The sequence below is a fragment of the Talpa occidentalis genome, unplaced genomic scaffold (assembly GCF_014898055.3).
Source record: "Talpa occidentalis isolate TD23 unplaced genomic scaffold, MPIMG_talOcc4v2.1 talOcc4.4, whole genome shotgun sequence".
Taxonomy (NCBI): domain Eukaryota; kingdom Metazoa; phylum Chordata; class Mammalia; order Eulipotyphla; family Talpidae; genus Talpa; species Talpa occidentalis.
This window is the reverse complement of record NW_023604295.1, coordinates 105,788,285-105,810,151: the sequence shown is the minus strand read 5'-3', so window position 1 is coordinate 105,810,151 and position 21,867 is coordinate 105,788,285. Positions and strand designations below refer to the sequence as shown.

The window sequence follows — 21,867 nt, the reverse complement described above, 5'->3', positions numbered from 1 at the left end:
CATTCCTACCTCCTCCCCATGAATACTTCAAGTATCATTAAGAGTAACTTACAAGATGATTTAGAAGTGAGCAAACATTAGCAATGGCTAGGAAATACTCAAAATGGCTAAAACAAATGGAAAAATATGCATATGAGGGTATTTATAAGTAATAGTGTTTTATTTTTTAAGATTAATTTTTATTTATTTAGGAATGCAAGAACAGGTATAGGCCAGAGGTATGGGGGGGGGGTGAGAGGATTCTCCAGAGACAGAGTGGGGAGCAGAACAGGTGGACTGAGGGTGAGACAGGAGAGGTCTGCTGCGCCATATGGGTTAGCTCCCTGGCCAGCGATCGAAATCATGCTGCAGTTGCTACTGATAGCTTCATAGTGCTGAGACTTAACCCCTTGTTCTGCCAGGGAGACCTCTATTTAGTGTTTTTATAATGTTTTAATCAGTCTTTAGCAAAATTGTTCTTTATACTTTCAGAACGCTGTTGGCAAGCTTTTGAAATAATTCCTCGATTGGCTTTGTTTGGTGGGCCTTGTAGCTCTACATTGGGAAATACGGCCTTTGGTGATGTTGGTATATCAGGTTTTTCTTATCATTGGTGGAACTGGCACATTGTCAAGTCTTACTGAAGAGCCCACATTTCTGCACAGCCGAGGCGGTTGGCGTGCTTGGTCCTGCCGGGTGCACACCCGGCTGGGAGATGTTTTCTTCTCCAGGAACATGGAAAGGCCACTCTTGGAGAAAGGTGTAAGGAGACAAACTAATTGCCACTTCCGAGGGGGAAAAATTTGATCCCTTTGTGCTCTTATCTTCACCCACTTCCAACTTTACAGATTTACCTCTGCCGGGTTCCAGAGGAGGTAAAAAGGAGAGGAGAAACACTTGCTTTGAGTACCTGTGGCAGTAAATGAGTGACAGTAGCTGGGTCTCAGAGAGACAGTTTCAATTATAGACTTAGTTCATGGCTGGGGTCAGGTCCTGTCACAGGCAGTAGCACAGTTACACGCAGCACTTGATCAGTCATGCACACAGACAGCATATGCTGCTTCTCCTGTTTGTCACGCATTTATGCAACAAATCCCTTATTGAACGCTACCATGTGTGGGCACTGTTGTGGGCACTGGGGTTACAGCAGTGAATAACACAGCCCCAAGTCCCTGCCCTTTGGAAGTTTGCACCCTAATAGAGCCTATGGTTTATATTCTCTGTATTCTTAAGATGTGCAGAACTTCTAGACCATTTCCCAACTGTCTTGGAAAATAAATTATTTTATTAAAAGCAGTAAATATGAAAAATGTTCTGTTTTGGCACCAAGCTGGGAGAATTTGAATTTAAAAGTTAAATGTGGGGAAATTAAACTATAAATACTGTAAAAATACATCCCGCTATTCATGTATGCTTTGAAAAATGTTACCATTGTGGTGCTGTGGAACATGGGACGGATTCAAGGAAAACTCATAACCACATTTGCTTAGAATTCTATGTTGAATGTAAAATATTAAATACTGTGTCTTACAGACCACATGTACTTTTTTAAAAAATATATATATATATTTAAAGATTTATTTATTTTTATACAAGAACTGGGGTACAGGCAAGATGCGCGGGAGGGTGAGAAGATTCACCAGAGACAGAGCGGGGAACCGAACAGGCAGACTGACAAAATGCACTGCTGAGGGGAGCAGCGGCCGAGACAGGAGAGGTCTGCTGTGCCATGTGGGATTCTCCCCGGCCGGACAGGGTCGAACTGGCGCTGCAGAGGACAGCTTCACAATGCAGCACTTAACCACCTGCACCACCAGGGGGGCCCTAAATGTACTTTTTCCTTGTTGTGTTCTATCGCATTACATGGGACTAATGCACATGTGTATGGAGTAATCGGCTTATTTTCCATTCACCTTTACACTCTGTTCACCTCCTTCCCCAAAAGGCCCCCAGGAGAGTGGCCCCACTCAGTTTACTGCCACAGGGATGTCAGGGGTAGCAGCTGCCTGTGTAAAGCAGTGAGGTGAAGTCTTCCCTTAGCTGCCTCCATGCTGACCCTGCTCATCTATTCATGCTGTTCCTTTGGATGGTGCTCTAGAGGGCTTTCCTCAGCACACTGCCTCCCTGCTTCCCCAGTATATGATGTCAAAGTGAGCCATCTATAGCATCACTTTCCTCTAGCAGCTTTTCTGCTTGGATGATCCCATAAGAAGAAACAACCAGTTCTTGCCAGGCTTTCAAGGCCCCTCACAGTCTGGAATGACCCTGATCTGGTAATAAACACAAAAATAAAGTTAACAGTAATACTCTGTATATTTTCAGTATAAATTGTTTGTACACAGAGGATCTCAATTGAATAAAATGACCCCATTGAAAAGGGCTATATTGCATGTTCTAAATGTTAGGTGATTTGCTCAAAGCCACCCAGGTGCTCATAGAAGCAGAGCTAGATCCCAATCCTTCTGAATTCCAACCCACTTCTTCAGTCATGGCTTCTCCTTTTCATGAAACACCCAATTGGCTTAACTCCATTTCTAGTTCCCCACACTGGTTGCACTCCTCCAGACTGGTCATGCTCTGCTACTTTCTTTGCTCTATCCTCCTATCTAGCTGAACCTGCCCAAACTCCAAGGCCCACTTAAGAATTCTGCTATCCCATGGTCTTTCTAAGAGTTCCAGCATACATTTGCCTCATTTATTGGAAATTAGCAAGGGTTTAGTGAGAGGTTTCTCAAACTCAGATTATTGACTATTGGGTCAATTATTTCTTTTCTGTAGAAGGTTGTCAGGTGCATGACAGAATAGTTATCAGCATCCCTGGCCTCTGCCCATTAGATATTAGTAGTACTCCTGGTTGTGACAACCAAGAATGTCTCCCAATGCCTGCCAATGTCTCCCAAGAGTTAAAATCACTCGTGACTGTGACCCATAGGCTTAGTCTGTAGCTTTTTACTAGTTGAATGATGTGGGCCAAATATGTCTCCTTGTCAGATCTGAAGTGGGGGCAGAATGTTTGTGTTTTGTTTGTACTCCTTAAAGATGTTCTTTACTCAATATGTATTATGGGCCCTGCCACACCTTACAGTTTTCAGCTGGAGCCACCAAATATTCCTGGTTGATTTTGAGTTGTAAAATACAGTGATTAAGAGCTTAGGTTATAGAATTTTAAGAAAAGGGTATAAATATCACCTCTACTTATTATTGTGCAGCTGGGCTACACATGCTTGATTTTCTCTTTGTCTATGCCAGTATTAGCCAATGGAAATATAATACAAACCACATTAAAAGAGTATAAAAAAGTGAAATTTTATAGTATATTTTATTTATTCTTTTATGCTAAATATTTTCATTTAAAATGCAATAAATATACAAAATTTTTGAGAGGATTGACATTCTTTTTTATTAAGCCTTTGAAATCCAATGTGTATATTATATTTACAGCAAATCTTAATTAGAATTATTCACATTTCTAGCTTCAGTGATGTCTTTTTGAATTTGTCTCTAATAGCAAGGAGAACAAAAGAGAATATAATCAAATGGGACTACATTAAACTAAAATCATTCTGTGCAGAGAAAGAAACTATCAGTAAAACAAAAATACACCCTTCTGAATGGGAGAAAACAGTTTCACATCATGCATCTAACAAAGAACTGATATCCAAGACCTATAAGAACTCACATAACTCAACAAAAAGAAAATGAAAAACACAATTTAAAAAAATGAGCAGAAATGCTAAATAGACACTTCTCCAAAGAAGACATACAGGTGGTCAACAGGCACATGAAAAAATGCTCATCATCACTTGTCATCAAGAAAATGCAAATTTTGATCTCACACCTGTGAGAATGTGAAAAAAAAAAAAAAAAAAGAACCTTTGTGGGAAAGTAGAATTGCAGATCTTATGATAAATAGTATGGAAGTTTCTCAAAATATTAGAAATAGATCTACTGTATGACTAGCAATTTCATTCCTAGGTATTTGCTGAAGAGTGCAAAAACACTAATTGTAGGGATATGTGCACTCCTATATTCACTGCAACCCTACTCATGGAAACAACAGATTAGGAAGATGTGGTACATATACAATAGACTACTACTCTGTTGTAAAACATAGATGTACCCTTGCCATTTGCAACAACATCAATGGAACTGGAGGGGATAATGTGAAGTGACATAAGTCAGGAGAAAAATACAGGATGGTTTAACTTATATGTAGAATATAGAGAAACAAAACAAGGGTCAGATAAAACTAAATCAATAGTAAACACTAGAAACTTGACTGAGGCTACAGATAGGGAGGGGGAGGGGGAATGTATGTAAAGAGGGAAAGGGACTATGGTGGAAGGCTGAGAGTGCCATGGTATTGGGTGTGGAGGGGTGACATGCATCTGAGAAGGTGTGATCCTATACCTTTGAATCACATACAATATTGTAAACTAATATTACCTCAAAAAAATAGTATTAATAGAGAAAGGATGAAATCTCATTAAAAATAAAACCAGGGCCTCCCCGATGGTGCAAGGGGTTAAGCACAGCACTATGAAGCAATCCACAGCCTCTGCAACATGAGTTTTATCCCCGGCTGGCCAGAGAAACCCACATGGCACAGCAGACCTCTCCTGATTCGCCCGCTGCTCCCTTCAGCAGTGTACCTCAGTTGATCTGCCTGTTCTGTTTCCCACTCTATCTCGAGTGAATCCTCTCACCTCCCTTGCACCTCTGGCCTGTACCCCCCCAGCTCTTGTATGAATAAATAAATAAATCTTTTTAAAAAACACACAAAAAAATTAGCTACATTTCAAGTGCTCAATAGCCACTTCTGTCCAGTAGCTCCCAGATGTGCTAGTTTCCCCGTTAGACCATAAACATCTTGAGGGCAGAGACTGTCTTATTATTTTCATATTTAAAAGCATTATACACTGTCTTTTAATAAATTACCCTGATTTTATTGTGCTAAAACACACACTGGCAACTCTTTGGTTCCTATCTTTTCTAATTTGTCAATCATTTTAGACCTTGATTAATAAAATATGGGAAATACAAAAAATAAGTCTCCTTCCTTGAATAGGTTTCTATTTGTGGAGAAAAGACATACATGTATGAATAACTGAGAAAAAAAACATATAATTAGTAAGTAAAATGTTTCCAACTAGAAGTTTTCAAAATTGAATGACTAAGAGAGGAGAATAGCTTTTCAACAGATGACCCTGGGATAAGAGGATATCTACATGCGAAAGAATGAAGGGGGGGGGGACACTTAGCTCATGCAAAATACAAAAATTAACTAACAATACATTCCAAACCTATGCTGAAGAACTAAAACTCTAAAATCATTAGAGTTGTAAAATCATTAGAGGTGTAAATGTCCATAATCTTGCATTTTCCACAGATTCCTAAAGATGATGCCAAAAACATGAGCAGTGAAAGGAAAGCTACATAAATTGGACTAAATCAAATTTAAAACTTTTGTGCATTATTGTGGGTAAAAAAGGCAATATACAGAATGGAAGAACATATTTGCAAATCAATAGACATTTCTCCAAAAATGGTAAGTAAGTGGCATCAAAGATCAAAAGATACTTTAGGCCACTTAGCAATCAGGGAAATGTAAATCAAAACCACAATGGGATACCACTCCACACTCCTCTGGATAGGAATAATTTGAGAAATGGAAAATAACAAGTGTTGGGAGGATATAGAGAAAATTGGAATCCTCATCTGGTGGAAATGTAAAATGGTACAACTCTGTGAAAAACAGTTTGGAAGCTCCTTAATAAGTTAAAAATATAATTACCATATGACCCAGCAATTGTATTCCTTAATATATATATGTATATCCAAAAGAATTTACAATGGGTATTCATACAGAAACTTCTATAGGAATGTTCATAGCATCACTATTCACAATAGCTGAAAAATGCAAACAAACCAAATGTCTATCACTGAATGGATGGACAAAAACAAACAAATCATCAATGGAATATTTTTCACCCACAAAAAAGGAATGGACTACTGATACATGCCACAACATAGGTGAAACTTGAAACATTATACTAAGTGAAAGAAGCTGGACATGAAAAGTCATTTTTTGTATAATTCCATTTATAGTAAATATTCAGAATAGGAAAATCCATAGGGAGAGAATGCAGATTAGTGAGTTCAAGGTGTTGGTCAACTAAGGAAATGGGAAGTGACTGCTTAATGGGTATGGGTGCTTTTCTTTGGCATGATTAAAATGTTTTGGAAATAAATAACAATCATGGTTGCACATCACTGGGAATATACTAAGTGCTCCTGGATTGTAATTTTTAAAATGGTTAAAATGGTGAATTTTATGTTTTGTGTAATTTTCCAGTAATAAATAAAACTGGCAGGGGATGTCAATAAGGATGTTTTTGAATAAGGTGGGTTTCTTAGCACAAAGGAGATATAGAATTTTAATTTGCATCAAAGAAGGACAAAGGTGACTCAGATGAAGAAGGAAGTCAGTCATAACAGAATGGCTTGTAAGACTATTGGGATTCAGGGAGAAATGCTAAGAAAGTCTCTATAGTTTGCAATTTTGATCAAGCAAAATTGTTTTGAAGCAAAAAGTATATTTTTACTAGAAACTAAATGCTCCCAAGCTGTGAAATATAACTATCAATACAGGAACACATAATATAAGATGATATATACTTTGGCTGTTATAATCAGATATTATTTTATTACCCTTAAGAAAAGAGGCAAATATTCCTTGGGATCACTCACAGTTCATCAAATTTTATAACTTTTACAAATACAGTGGTCATGTGGAGGAGATGGGTGGAGACACGTACAATCTACCTGCTTGTTCTACATCCAGAGTGAATCCATACATCACTGCTTTCAGAACTAAATATGGGCAATTCGTCTTTATTATTGCATTAAAGTGTGATCTGAAATATATAAAGTTTGAAATACGCAGAGTTTTAACTCTTCATATAGAGATCAATCGCTTGGAGACATATGACTGTGTGCTCTGCAAGGGCAGCTCGGTGACAGCCACACAGTCACAGTGGAGAATGTCAGCAAGACAGGCTGCCAGCTGAGTGATGAAAGACAGCCCCACATAAGAAGGTGTTAGGTGACTGCATTTTAGACTTAATGGTGTGGACTTGGGCCAAGGGAGTACTGGAGGTTACTCCCGTGCACAAGAAGGTGAAGGGAATATCTTTGCCGTCGGCAATTCTTAGCTACTTTAAAATCATTGGGTTTTCTCAAGTCTAAACAAAGGTCATCACCTCTCACAAGTTTTCCTACAAACTAAAAAAACAATTGTTGTGTTGCCACCTCAGCCTGTCTTTGGGGTTGACTGCTGCTGGTAGCACATTCAAACAGAGACATGTAGATTGGGAAGGGGCCTCAAAAACTGGCTAACAACCAGGATGTTCATTCAGGGACTTTTTCTACTCATTGGAAAAGTTGCTCCCAAAGGTCTTCCATTTCTTTCCATTTCTTTCTTTCTTTTTTTTTTTTTTAAAAAAAAAGATTTCATCTATTTATACAAGAGGTGGGGTACAGGCCAGAGGTGCGGGAGGGTGAGAGGATCCACCAGAGAAAGAGTGGGGTGCAGAACAGGCAGAGTGACAGAAAGCACTGCTGAGGGGAGCAGAGGGTGAGACAGGAGATACCCAACACCATGTGGGTATCCCTGGCTGCCTGGGAATCAAATCCGTGCTGCAGAGGCTGCAGACAGCTTCACAGTGCGGTGCTCAACCCGCTGTGCCACTGGGGAGGCCCAGGTCTTCCATTTCTTAAAGTCAAGGAAAGCAGAGTCCAGTAGAAGTCAAACTTAGCTGTTTTACTAAAAGTTAACAAGGAAGCCTGCAATTCTGGTTTCTAAGAAAGCCTTTAGATTATCTTCATTAATTAATGCTTATTGGTAGCCACAGAGAGTTGCAGCACACCAAGAAACTTGGGGTCACTTTCAACAGCATATTATTTTAATTAAATTTGTAATCTCCAATTCTTTGCTATTATATAAAAAAGGAACAGAAGCCCTACATCTTCAATCTCTTTAGATTATGGTAGTGAAATGAAACCTAAAAAGGAGGTCAGTGGAGACCACCCAATGTAGGATTTTGAACTATCATGCTAAAAGTGTTTAAGAAGGGAAAATCATATTCTGCATGAGTATTTTGTAGAGTATGTTGATGATGTTTTATGTAGGTTAGAATCATCTTTTGAAATGCAAGTAAGATAAATAAATGTTTTCTTTTGAGTTTTCCCCTCAGACCTGGCCATCTGATATTTCTTCATCAGAAATTTCCAAGTTCTACTTGCTAAAATTTCGAAACTTTTCTGAAATCTGAGCATCACCTGGTGATTCCAGAACTCTTGCTTCTCACTGTAGTTTCCCTACAGCTTTTGCTACTTATATTCCTGTAATAGCGTTCCTTCACATCGCTCTGTTTTCTAGGTACTGAATCTTCATTTTCCCATTATGAGAGGAGTTCAGGATTTGGAATCAAATAGACCTGACTGAAATCTTAGTTCTTCTCCAAGTTACAAGTTGTGTGACTTGTGATCTTCTTAAATATTTGGGTTTCAATTTTATCATTTACAAAATGGGGACACTATATGCTTGTTAAAGGATAATATGAAGGCTATATGCATATATCAATTGCTTAGGACAGAGCAGCATACATTGTAGGAACTCAGAATCACCTTCCTGGCTCATCAGACCATGAGTGCGGTACACCCAAGTCCTCAGTGCCTGACACCTCTGAGGCATCTCTGAATGCCAGCATATTGTGATTTCTTTACAAAACAGAACATTCTCACTTAAAAGCAACACAATAATCTGTTTATCTCTGTTTTTTTTTTTTTTTAATCACACTCATGCTATTTTTCTGAAATAAAACAAGGATTAAAATTCTGGAAGAAAATACTATCAATACTATACATTAAATATGGTAAAAAGAGAACACATAAAACAAACTCATTTAACTTAATGTTCTAAACCAAACTATCAACGTTAATTGGTATAGAAACATTTCTTTGTACACAGTTTTGCACAGGAAACTTTAAAAAAAGAATTACGTGGTTGGCTAACACCATTGGAATGTCAATTTCCAATAAACAATGAGCACTCCAGTTTATTGGTCCACTGGGAATACATATATATGAAAGTAGAGCATTATAATTTAAAAAATTTATTTTAGCCTTGAAGTCTTTAAAACTGGCCCTCAACTGTTCCTACTTTTATAATTGCTTTTAATTTTTCACTGGTTAATACATTTCAGTGAAAGGTGGAGAGTTTTAAATTACACTGTAAAACAGAACGAATCAAAAGATTTCCTAAAAATGTGAAGAATGTCTGAAACCAATTCTCATAAAAAGGAAAATGTACTGAAAGTATGTTTAAGAAGCTGTTTCTTCTTGCATTTATTTTACCTTGGATTGCCATGACCAGATTATGTAATATTGGGAACTACTACAGTCTCTGAGGGTATATAAAATATCTGACAATGAAAACAACTTTTTTTTTTTTTGATAAAAACACTTGGGATCTTTTGACTATAAGAAATGACTTAATTTTCATTTTAGCATTCCATCTCATACTTGATTACTTGATTAGTTGATTTTGGTGGTTGTTAGGATGCTTACCAGCACTCCAGAACTTTTTGTACCAGGCACCTGTCAAGTTTATTCGTCACTACCTCCTTGAAGATAGATGTGCCCATATTGCTTGCTTTGGCTAATAGACCATTTCTAAACAGAAGTCTTAAAGAGATAGTGGGCAATTCACCCATTCTCTTGTTCACCACCACAGAAGAGGGAAAAATGATCTATGCTCCTGAAATATGTGCATGCCAGGGTGATTGGAATGCAGAGTGCAAGAAGAGTGGGGAAGCCTGGAAAAGCAGTGGTCAAAATTATGGAGTACCAGTCGAAAGTGTTTGAACTTTACTTCAAAAGCAATGGAGTTACTTCTGAAGGTTTGTGAGCAGTGACTTAAGTGACTGGAGTGGGACTCTCACAGAGGCGGAAAAGTTTTGAGGTACATGCTAGAAAAATCTAAGAGGAAGAATATTGTCATTGTTATTAAGGGCAATTCTGATGAGAGTTCAGAAAGAAAATAAGAAGCGACCCCTACTGAATATCCTAGCACCTTGATTTCAAACTTCACAGTCTCCAGAACTATGAGATATCAATGCTAAGTAAAAGTGGTAATAATAATAATAATAATAAATATAAATTACTTGGATCCAAGTGACCAGCAAAGGAATTACTCTTCCAAGATTGCTGAAATTCTTTGGGGGACTAAGTACATTAAATTTGTTTACGCTATAAAGCACCTATAACACTTTCATAGAAATAGTGAATCTTTGGTAAAAATAGTATCTGTTAGGTTTCTGAAATATGTATACACTAAACTGGAGTCTATTTTTTAGAGGATCTCATTGCCTATTAGTAGATTTTGGTCCCGTTGGTTAGAAGAGCTTACCCATGAAATAAATGGCCACTATATCATTACATTTTTGCTCCTAAGCTGCTGTTGAAAGAATGTAAAATTCTTTACAAAGTGAGAATATTGCTGTAGACTCATCTGTTTATTGAGCACTTGAGAGTCTACATGCTATCTTCAAAGTATAAATGCCAGTGCCATTAATTTCAGAATATTCGCGATTGCCTTTGGGCAAGGACAAGCTTAGACAGATTTTGACATGTGTGTCCCTATCTGGCAGGACTAAGACATGGGGTGGGGAGCTTTAAGAGGTGGTCAGAGGTGAATTCTATTCTGGGAAAGTTCTGATTTGTTTTTCCTGCACTGCCCACTTCCTTCCTCAAGGAGCTACTTCCTCCTAAACAATATTTTACTTCCCAATATTAGCACAGGACAGTGTGCACAGTAAGGGAAAGGTATGGCAGTCTCTACAGAAGCCTCCTGTAGCTGTAGATTTTTCTTTTTCCTACTATCTCTACTGTAGCTACCCCTCCCAGGCCAAAGGCCTAATTATTTACTCATCTCATGGCAGCATTAAACATCAAGTTAGTTAACCAATAAAGACATCAACAAAAAAGAGAAAGTTGGAAGCTTCCTTAGGAATTTTCTAGGTAATTGCAAAAAGATGTCCTCCCGGATTAGGGGTTCCACCATTCTTTACTTTGTTAGGTTTTCAATGAACTTTCCTATCTGTATCAGGAAACGAAAGGTCAATCTGAAGAATTCTTAGAGAGTCTAGCCACTTAATCTCAACTGATTAAGGTCTGTTGCACAGGGCGGAAATGTCTATTTCTTCTATACCACGATGAAATTTTTTAAATAGAGAATGAATATTCTTATGTAAAGATGTGGGAGTTCTGACTTAAAAAAAATGTCATACTTCTATTTAAAAGTGGTTCTTGACTGAGAGCAAATTCCCTAGGACTGCTGAAGTAGCCCAGGACATTTTCAAAGGCCTAGTTCTTTAAGCACTCAAACCAATGTAATCATCACATTTACATTTGAAGATTTCCCAAACAGGGTGAGTCGAGAGATTTGTCCAACAGAATTCAGAAAAGAATGTGAACAACCTGACTGGCACCTACAGCCAGACAACAAGAGAGGGCAAACATCTTATTCATTCTCCCTTCCCCCATCCCAAGATATTTCTGATCTCACGACAGATTAAAAGGGCATTAAGAACTTTAAATTGAATGTATAACACATACAAGGGGAGGTGCCCATCTCCAAGAGTCTATTTTTGGCAAAAAAGAGATTTTCTTTTTTCCATAGTTGGAAAATTATTCCCCCCCCCACAATTGACTACTCAATTTAAATGTAACACTCTGTTAATATTTTTTTAATTAGGGTATAATTGACATATAACATTACATTGGGCTGTTGGAAAAGTCATGATGTATTTTTTCTGTTTTCTATGCAAAAATGTGTCATGCCTTTTCCAACAATCCAGTATTAGCTTTAGGTATATGGCATAATACTTTAATATTTTTTATTTTCTAAAATAATCACCCCCATAAGTATAGGTACTACCCATCACCATAAGTAATTACAAATTGTTTTTCATGTGATGAGAACTTTTCAGATTTACTCTCTAAGCAACTTTCAGCTATGCCATACAGTATTATTAATTACAGTCATCATATTGGACATGACTTATTTATTTTGTTTTATTATTTTTTAAAAATTATTTATTTATTTATACAAGCACTGGGTAAAGTCAGAAGCATGGGAGGGTGAAAGAATTCACCAGAGCCAGAGCGGGGAACAGAACAGGCAGACTGATGAAATACACTGCTGAGGGGAGCAGAAGGCGTGGCAGGAGAGGTCTGTGCTCCATGTGGGACCCTGGCCGGAGGCCGGGGATCAAACTGGCACTGCAGAGGCTGTGGGCAGCCTCGCAGCCCAGCACTCAACCACTGCGCCACCAGGGGAGGCCCGACTTATTTATTTTATATCTGGAAGTTTGTACCTTTTGGCCTCCTTCACCTATTTTGCCTACCTCTAACCTCCCCCACCTCTGACAACCATCAATCTGTTCTCCCTTCCTATAACCTGTTTTGTTGTTGATTTTAAAGATTTTACCTAATTGAGATCCTGAAGTATTTGTCTTTCTCTGTCTGACATTTTACTTATCATGACTCCTTCAAGGTGCCTCCACATTGTTGCAAAATAGCAAGATTTCATTCTTTTTAATGACTAAATAATATTTCTCTCCTCTCTCTCTCTCTCTCTCTCTCTCTCCCTCTCTCTTTCTCTCTCTCAATGCTAATATCTACTGGAAGTGAGAAAAATATGGGGATCCCAGGTCTCAGATTTTCCAGAGTGGCCTATATGCACAATTTTCTCTTCTGTCAGATGATATAACCTGATTTTTGCTTCAGAAAACATTTTTTTTCTATATAGGAATGGAGGCTACTTTCATTTTCTGTGACTAATACATCTTTGATTCCCTTTGATTCTTTGTAGCTTTGGGAACCCTGGAATGAGGCTTTGCTTTAACAGAAGATTTTGGCCTACTAATGTAGATTGTCCTAGCACACACTTGATTGGTTCTGAGTTTTCTTTAAATGGTTCAAACTAAAATCTTAGGGACAGACTAAACTGGAAACCCATGACCTAACCCTGGGAGGTGGTAATATTTATGAACATCTGTGGCCAAAACCTGGGTACAAATGAGTACTCTCTGTAGATTATGGGGAACAAGGACAGGACTATTGACCTTATTCTGAACTTCCTGCTTATTTTAGTGATAACATTGTCTTTCAAATATTGAGTTATGGGTCTTTCCTATATTCTAGATACAAATACTTTATCAAATGTACAATTTGCAAAATCTCTCTTTTTTTTTTTAAGATTTATTTATTTATTTGTATAAGCACTGGGTACAGTCAGAAGCGCGGGAGGGTGAGAGAATTCACCAGAACCAGGGCGGGGAGCAGAACAGGCAGAAGGACCGAAGCACACTGCTGAGGGGAGCAGCGGGCGGCAGGAGAGGTCTGCGTGCCATGTGGGACCCTCCTCCGGTGGCTGGGGAGCAGCCGGGGATCGAACCGGCGCTGCAGAGGCTGCGGGCAGCTTCGCAACCCAGCGCTCAACCGCTGCGCCACCGGGGAGGCCCTGCAAAATCTCTTTTAATATAATTTAAATGTTCTCTGCTAATTGTGTATTTCCTGTTTGTATGAACAGGAAACTCCTAAAAGGAGTCATGAGTCGCTATAGAGGAAATAAAAATTATTTCTGAAACCAATCTTGCTAAATATACAAACTCAAAGAGGAAAAAAACTCTCGTAATATTATTATAAGTTACCATAGCCATTTCACTTTGCTGCAAAAATAATAATTATTCACATGTATGTAGAGATTTAGAGATTACAAAATACCAAGATATACATAATTTCTTGTAATCTTCCCAACAATTCTGTGAAATATTACAATGATCCTATTTTCTAATATAAAAACAGAGTTGAAGGGAATAGAGCAGGGGACACATGCAGTAAAGTACCTTATCACACTTAAGATTAAGTTCAGTCTAAACACCAGCTCTCTCTCTCTCTCTCTCTCTCTCTCTCTCTCTCTCTCTATATATATATATATATATATATATATATGCATTAAAATAGTCAGGCCAAAGTTCAACCAATGTAATACAAAATCTATCAAGCTAGATCTATAAAATGTTTTTTTATAATAATTTTTCTTATCTGTACATGATGCCCAAATGTGAGAAGTTAAATAATTGCCTATGTCACAATAAAGTAGTGAAAGTTATAACTACAAGATATGAAATACCTCTACAATTTATCTTTTTACCATTTTTTGCAACACATAGTCCTATCCCCCCCGAGTGTGTACATTGGTATTAGAAAACCCCATATAACCACAGAACCTGCATCTTGAGGAAATAGTAACAAAAATGCATGTACTCCAGAGAATACTACTACTTTGCTACTAACTTAGTGTTTAATATTGGGTAAACCACAAACCTCTCTGAGCCTCAACTTAATCATCTAGGAAATGGAAAAATATCTGGGTAAATACTTCTCCAAAGATGACATATTAATAGCCAATAAGCACAAGAAGAACTTCAATATCATAGCCATAAATAAAACATGGAAAATGCCAGCTCAAATTAGAAAAAGACACTATGTCACATCCACTAGGATGACTACAATAAAAAATACAGTGACAAATGTTGATGAGAATGTGGAGGAAATGGAACTCTCACACACTACTGGTAAAAATGTACAGCGGTACAGCCGCTTTAGACAAGAACCTGACACTTTCTTAAAAGGTTAAACATAAAGTTACCATATGACCCAACAATTCCACTCCTTGATATATATATTCAGTGGAAAATAAAATATATGTATATTCAACAACTTATACATGAATATTCATAGCAGCATTATTCATAATAACCAAAAAAGTAAAATAACTCAAAAGTCCATCAACTGATAAGTAGATAAATAAATTGTGGTATATATGTACAATGGAATATCTTTAGGTAATAAAAATAGAAGTACTGACACATACTACAACATTAGGAACCTTGCAAACATTATATCAAGTGAAAAAAGTCATTCATCAAGGACCACATTTGTATAATTCCATTGATCAATATAAAAAATGTTCAGGGCCTCCCTGGTGGCACAGGGGTTAAACACAGCACTATCAAGCTATCACTAGCCACTGCAGGACCGGTTCGATCCCCAGCCAGGGAGCAACCCACAATGTGCAGCAGACCACTCCTGACTCACCCACTGCTCCCCTCAAAAGTGTATCCACCTGTTCTGCTTCCCTGAAGCCTCTCACCCCTCTCCCATTCCATGGACCTCTGGCCTACACCCCAGTTCTTGTATGCATAAATAAATTTTTTTTAAAAACCAGTGCTCAATATGTTGATTTGATACAGGGTTTTTTTTGGAGTTAATGAAACATTCTATAATTATATAACTGTGAGTATACTAAAACTATTGAATGGGTGAATTAAATGGGTGAATTGTGTATCGATAAAACTATTTTAGAATGAGAGAGAAAAAGAGAGGGGAGGAAAAAATGTAGGAAAGGGGAGAGACAGCATTCTTTCTTGGAGAGAGATTTAGTGCAAGATTCTCAATCTTATAAGATAGAAACCCCACCAACTGGGAGAACATTTTTGCACCCAACACTAATGATAAAGGACTGATCACAAAAATCTGCAAAGAGCTGATGAGACTCAGCAACAACAAAGAAAATAATCCAGTCAAAAAATGGGCAGAAGAGCTAAAAAGAAACTTCTCTGAAGAGGAAATGCAAATGGCCAGCAGACATATGAAAAAATGTTCAACATCACTTGTAATCAGGGAAATGCAAATCAAAACTACCTTGAGATACCATCTCACACCAGTGAGAATGGCACATATTAAAAAAACTAGCAACAACAAATGTTGGCGAGGATGTGGAGAAAAAGGAACTCTTGTGCACTGTTGGTGGGAGTGCAAACTGGTCCAACCACTATGGAGAGCTGTGTGGAGATTTCTGGACCTACTAAACATAGAGCTTCCATATGATCCAGCAATTCCCCTCCTAGGTATTTACCCAAAGGACACAGAAACATCAATTCCAAAGAGCACCTGCACTCCTATGTTTATAGCAGCACTGTTTACAATAGCTAAGCTTTGGAAACAACCCAAATGCCCAAAAATAGATGACTGGATCAAGAAGATGTGGTACATATATACCATGGAATATTACTCAGCATTCAAAAAAGATAAACACATGCAATTTGCAGCAACATGGATGGCACTGGAAGGGATCATGCTCAGCGAAATAAGCCAAAAAGAAAAAGAAAAATACCGGATGGTCTCACTCATAGCAGGAATCTAGAAAACTTAAATAAGGGACCAGGAAAATGAATATAAGAAAGTGAAAATCAAAATCAACAAAAAACTATGAACCAGAGACACTTTTTGGGGGGTGGGGGGCGGGAGGGGAAGGATTGGGGTCAGAATGGAGCATTTGCAATTGTATGGGGGAATATAAAAATAAAATTTAATATTAAAAAAAAAAAAGATATTTCCTTATTGAAAATGGGTAACTTCATAAGATATGTGCACTAACACTCTCTACTTCCAGACTGATGAAGACAACCCGGCCCCTAAAAACTCACAATAAATGAAAAATCTATTCATTTCACTCAAATCGTTAAACTCCAGTTATCAAAAATATTTACATCTTAGACCAGATGGATTAGTAAAATGAATTCGGTCCCATGTGGACCAAAGAACCTAACGGCCAAAAGCTTTGATGTTGTCAACCAACCAACCAAATAACATGCTGGATAAAAAGAAAACAGATGTACAGACACCACTGAGGGTGCTTTGATCTCATCTGTGGTGGCCAGCCGCTCATAAAGGACACTGACAACTTTGTTGTTCTTCTTAATGAGCCTTCCCTACTTTATTAGGCTCACTGATTTCATGTACACCAAACAGGAGGTAAAGGACACTGCTTTCTAAGAAAGGACTTTGATGTTTTATTAATACTAGCCAATAAACCATTTCTTACACTCAGCCAGTAAACAGTGATTATCTGATTTCTTCAAAAATACTATATTCAGTCTATGCTGCTGTGATAGAGACCCCACCAGAAAGGACCTCAGCCAAGAGTCAAGAACACCTTGGATACGTAATTGTCTTTGATGAATTATATCACCAAAATATAAGTTCTAATTAAAGCTCATTTAACGATGCTAATTAGAATTAGTCTACGATGCTTCTATAAACAGGAAATAGGCATGCAGAAATGTTTTTTTCAGTCTATTGCTTTTATTTCTTTACGTAAATTCTTGTTTTGTGGTACTGATAAATTAAAATGAAACCATAAAGCAAGGTTAGGTTACAAGGAATGCAGGAGAGCTAATGTCACTCTTCTTTTAGGTTTTGGGGAGATGAAGAATGATAGATAGCCTCAGTGAAATGCACAGGAAGGTGACTGGGGAGAGGAATCCCGGCCAGTACAGGAGAAAGTGGGGTTGGTATATGGCAGGACTTGTGTACTTGACAAACAAGTGCTCAGCCTTAACGTTCTTCAAATTCTTGGTTTTATTACTATGACTCAATGTCTTTTAAATCCTGATGGGAGATTGAAAAAAATCACGTGAAGGTTTTTTATTCTTGTTAACTGATGGAGATGATTACCACTTTATGTCTAATGTTTCATGTGTGTCACCAAAGACTAGCCTTGGGGTTGGGGGCCAAGGAATTTGGTTGGGATCCTAGATTCACCATTAACTACTGTGTACATTTTGGGAAAATTATGCAACCTTGCGCCCCTCTGACCTCACTTGTTAAATTAGATGATCCTTAGAGTTTTTATTCTCTAAATATTAAATAAGAAATCTGATTCAGAACAGTTATTACTTCTTCACTTACAAAAGGAATATATTTATATTTCTTTTAGAAAGAATATATAGATAAGCAAACAGAAATTTCTTTCATTTTTTTTTCTTTCATTGGCCCAAGATTCTTCATAGTATTTTACACTTCAAGTCAATGATTGTCAGAGGCAGGAGATGCCTGAGGGATTATCTTGTACCGCTCTCTTATGTAACAGAGGAGGGGACTGAGATACGACTTGTTCAGTCGCACAGCATACTTCACCGAGCACATCACTGTGCTCAAATTAGTTAAAAGACAATTTGAACTCTGAACCATAATAACATATGTCAATATACTTGGTTGTTACTTCTTTGTAAAGGGAATCTGTGGATTTTTAAAATAGGTTGCTGGATCCAGCTGTTAGGATCTCTATAAAACACAAATTACACAAGAACTCCTGCATATCTAGCACAACCAGTCTAACTCACTGTGTTTACTTTTGTTCACACTAAGACCATTGCAACGGCCTTTCTTGGGTTCTTAGTTATTTGGTCAGTGTGGTACGGTAGCAACTATTTTCTTAAATAATGAGGTCATCCTACCTTTCTGGGCCGTTGGTGTCTGCAGCAGTGCAGTGTGGGATCATTGGCAAAACAGTATCATGGGTGGGAAAAACTAAGCTTATAGAGGGAGAGACTACAGATCAATCGTTCTGGAACAATGAATGCTGGAGCTAGGAGGGGGTTGTTTTTGGGATAGCTTAGAATTTTCTTCCTCCACAGTCAATCACATACAAACACAAAGCAAATATGTAGTCAGTGTGATTTCTCTGTCATTTCAACCTGATTATTCAACCAGAGCCTTGGAGTGTGGCGAGTGCCAAGGCTGATGTTCATTTCAAGTGACGTGAATGTTGCCTTGGCAATTGTAAGTTACCTCATCACTTTCGGAATTTTAAAGTACCAGTTAGCACATGCATAAAATATCACACTGTATTAGAGTCCTTAGAAATCGTTATCTAATTACAGTGTTTCTTGTGATAGATAAAGCTACATTTTTTTTAATATAAAGGAAATAAAGATATTCTTTAGTGGTTCTGTTGCTTTGTATGCTTTCTCTGAAGGAGCAACAATAATTTCTGGAGAAATAATGTCATACTTATCAAAATGAGTATTAAAATACTGTGTTTATTCAAACTGTTGACTACTGCTAAATAGCTAAATTACAACTCTGGTCTACATTTGTCTAAAACCCTTAGAGATAGTTGTCCTACTTACAGACAAATACCATTTTCATTTGAGACAAATTTCAATACATTTTTAATTTTCTTTTTTCTTACTAATATTTAAATTTTGTTACTCAAAAAATAAGTTATTTTAAAGACTGAATATTATTTTCAATATTTTATTTGGCTCATGGAATATATTTCAAATCGGAAATTTGCAAAGGATAAGAATGTATGCCGTAAGGATTTCAAATAACAGTCACATAATCCCAAAATGTACCTCATCTTCTATCATATTTCTTCGGTTTCAATAAAATATTTAAATTCAAGAATGAAAGTGGAATAAATTGAATGTCATCTGGATACTTTATCAGTGCAATGTTCTAATGCTTGTATATGATTGAATTGCTCATTTTCATCAAGCTATTTGGTACAAAATAAACACAACCTTCAGATGTCACAAATCTTGGAGAATAAAGGAGTCTTGGTTGCAGGGAGATTAATTCTATTGGTTTGTCATCTCCTCTGAGGCTAGCATAATCACACTAAAAACCTCAGAAGTTTTAACTATGCACAAGTTATGAGAAGTAAATGTTTTCTTTTGTCTCTTTCCTATCTTTAAAATAATGGAGTGTATTCAAGTCAGTGTAAAATTTCAGTCATGCTACAGTTACTTTTCATAATACTTAATCCTTATTTGTATTTAAAAAAAAAAGATAAGAACATGCAATTAACTCTAGATACTGGTACCTCATCCAATACTTAAAGACAAAAACAAGTTCCAATAAAATATTTAGCAAGTAGTTGGGTAGTTTAGATTGAGTCTATTTCAAGTCTATTTCCTGTTTATTTATTTATTTATTTATTTATTTATACAAGCACTGGGTACAGTCAGAAGTGCGGGAGGGTGAGAGAATTCACCAGAGCCAGAGCGGGGAGCAGAGCAGGCAGAGGGACTGAGGTACACTGCTGAGGGGAGCTGAGGGGAGCAGCAGGTGGCAGGAGAGGTCTGCGTGCCATGTGGGACCCTCCTCCGGTGGCCAGGGAGCAGCCGGGGATCGAGTCGGCGCTACAGAGGCTGCGGGCAGCTTCTCAACCCAGCGCTCAACCGCTGCGCCACTGGGGAGGCCCCCTATTTCCTGTTTAGATAAGCATCCTAGACTAATTCTATTTAGCATCCTTAAATAAGCTTTAATTCAAACTTATATTTTGGTGATATAATTCATCAAAGACAATTACACTTAGCCCATGAAGAAAAGTTCTGTATATAAGAAAATGAAAAGACAGCATTAAAAATGAAAAGGACTCTATCTTACTTAGACTTACCAACTTGAAACAAAAGCATCTAGATAGGAGAACATGTCCTAAGTGGTAGAATACCTTTGCTTTGTTCCTTTTCTAAAAATCTGTCTTAAATTCCATTTAAAAGAAAACAATGAAACATGTAAATTATATTTGTCAAGTGGACACTGGAGAGTTGTATAGATTAAAGTTTGAAGCCATACTAAATCAGAAAAGTCACATGAATGTTGAAAATCTTAATATTATAGGTTTTTGGCATAGGGTCCTGGCAAAGAAAATTAGATTTTTTTTATTTTTCTTTCTCTCCTTTTTTAATTGCAGTAACAACACTGTATGTGGTTCAGAGGCATCACATCTCTTCAGACACACGTCACACGTCACAAAAAAGATTTTTGTAAAACAAAAAAATCAAAAAATCAAAAAACAACTGATTTGTAAATGTTGTTATTTCAAAAGAAGACACATAAATCTTAGCAAGACCCTTAATAAAAGTCAAGACTGAATCTGAGGCCTGAAGCTTCAACTAACTTTGTTAATTCTTCTTATTCTCTGTGTGTGTGATTTTGTTCCTTTTTTTTTTTTTCCAGAAAAAGAGATAAAAATTCATTTCCTAAGTACAGGTTCTGTTCCAGCTATTGATATTACTACTTCACCTGAGTTGTTTCACTTAAACATCATTACAATCTATCAATAAGATGTTATTGTGCCTATTTTGAGGGGAACAATAACACTGATATTCAGAAGTTAAGTACCTTGCCCAGGTGACTCACTATTTAGCTGTTAAGAAAGAATCTGAACCCAACTCTTAGTTACTCTAAAGCCTATGCTGTTTGCCCCACAGAAAGATGCCTTTACACATTTTGCAGCTTCTGAAAGTTGTTCTGAATCCATAAGGCATAGGTAGAAATAAAAGATTCTGTGTGGAGGTTGAGACAGTAAGGCCAACCTACTCAGAGTGGGCCATGATGAGGGCAAAGTGGGTGGGATGTCCTGCTCCTCCATGTCCCCTGAGGTATAGGAGCATTATCTTCATGCTCTTGCAACTGAGGCCTGCAGCTGGATACACTCTGGATGCATTGTACTATGTCTGTGGGACATATGTAATTATTGTACAAATCGCACACTGAGTACCAGTTGCCAAGGTCTATCAATTCGAAAAGGTAAAGTTTAGTGAATTTACAGCAATGAAAAGGAGCCATTTTAAAAATGGAGTAATTTGTGTATTTTTAACATTTGCCTTTGTTTCCCCAAAGGAAAATCAAGTTGTGTAGGGAATATAAGTTGTATAGCCATGTATATGCATTTTATTAATAGCCAATTTATTTATGATCACAGTTATTTCTGATTATTTTTATTTATTTATTTTGTCTTTATTTTTACATCCTTGTTAATTTTTTCACAATATAAGATTTCTCCCCTCAGGTGGGGTCATCATAGTTTTCCTACCACCAAGCACCCATAATCTTCCACCATAGTCCATTATGCTCTCCCTCCTCCTCCCTACCTCCCAACTGCTTCCTCTCCTCTTTCTC

General features: G+C 37.4%; 1 protein-coding gene across 5 annotated transcripts in view; it reads right to left on the bottom strand.

Annotated features, from left to right (window-relative positions):
• Positions 1–21,867, bottom strand: part of DLC1 (DLC1 Rho GTPase activating protein) — a 365,361-nt gene that overhangs the window by 107,174 nt on the left and 236,320 nt on the right. The window contains exon 2 of one of the 5 annotated variants that reach the window (XM_054700830.1): positions 144–833. The exons of the other annotated variants lie outside the window; for them this stretch is intronic. Within the exon in view, the coding sequence (XP_054556805.1) occupies positions 610–833 (224 nt within the window). The 3' untranslated portion in view covers positions 144–609. Of the gene's footprint in view, positions 1–143; positions 834–21,867 lie in introns of those variants that run through there. 5 annotated transcript variants of the gene reach the window in all.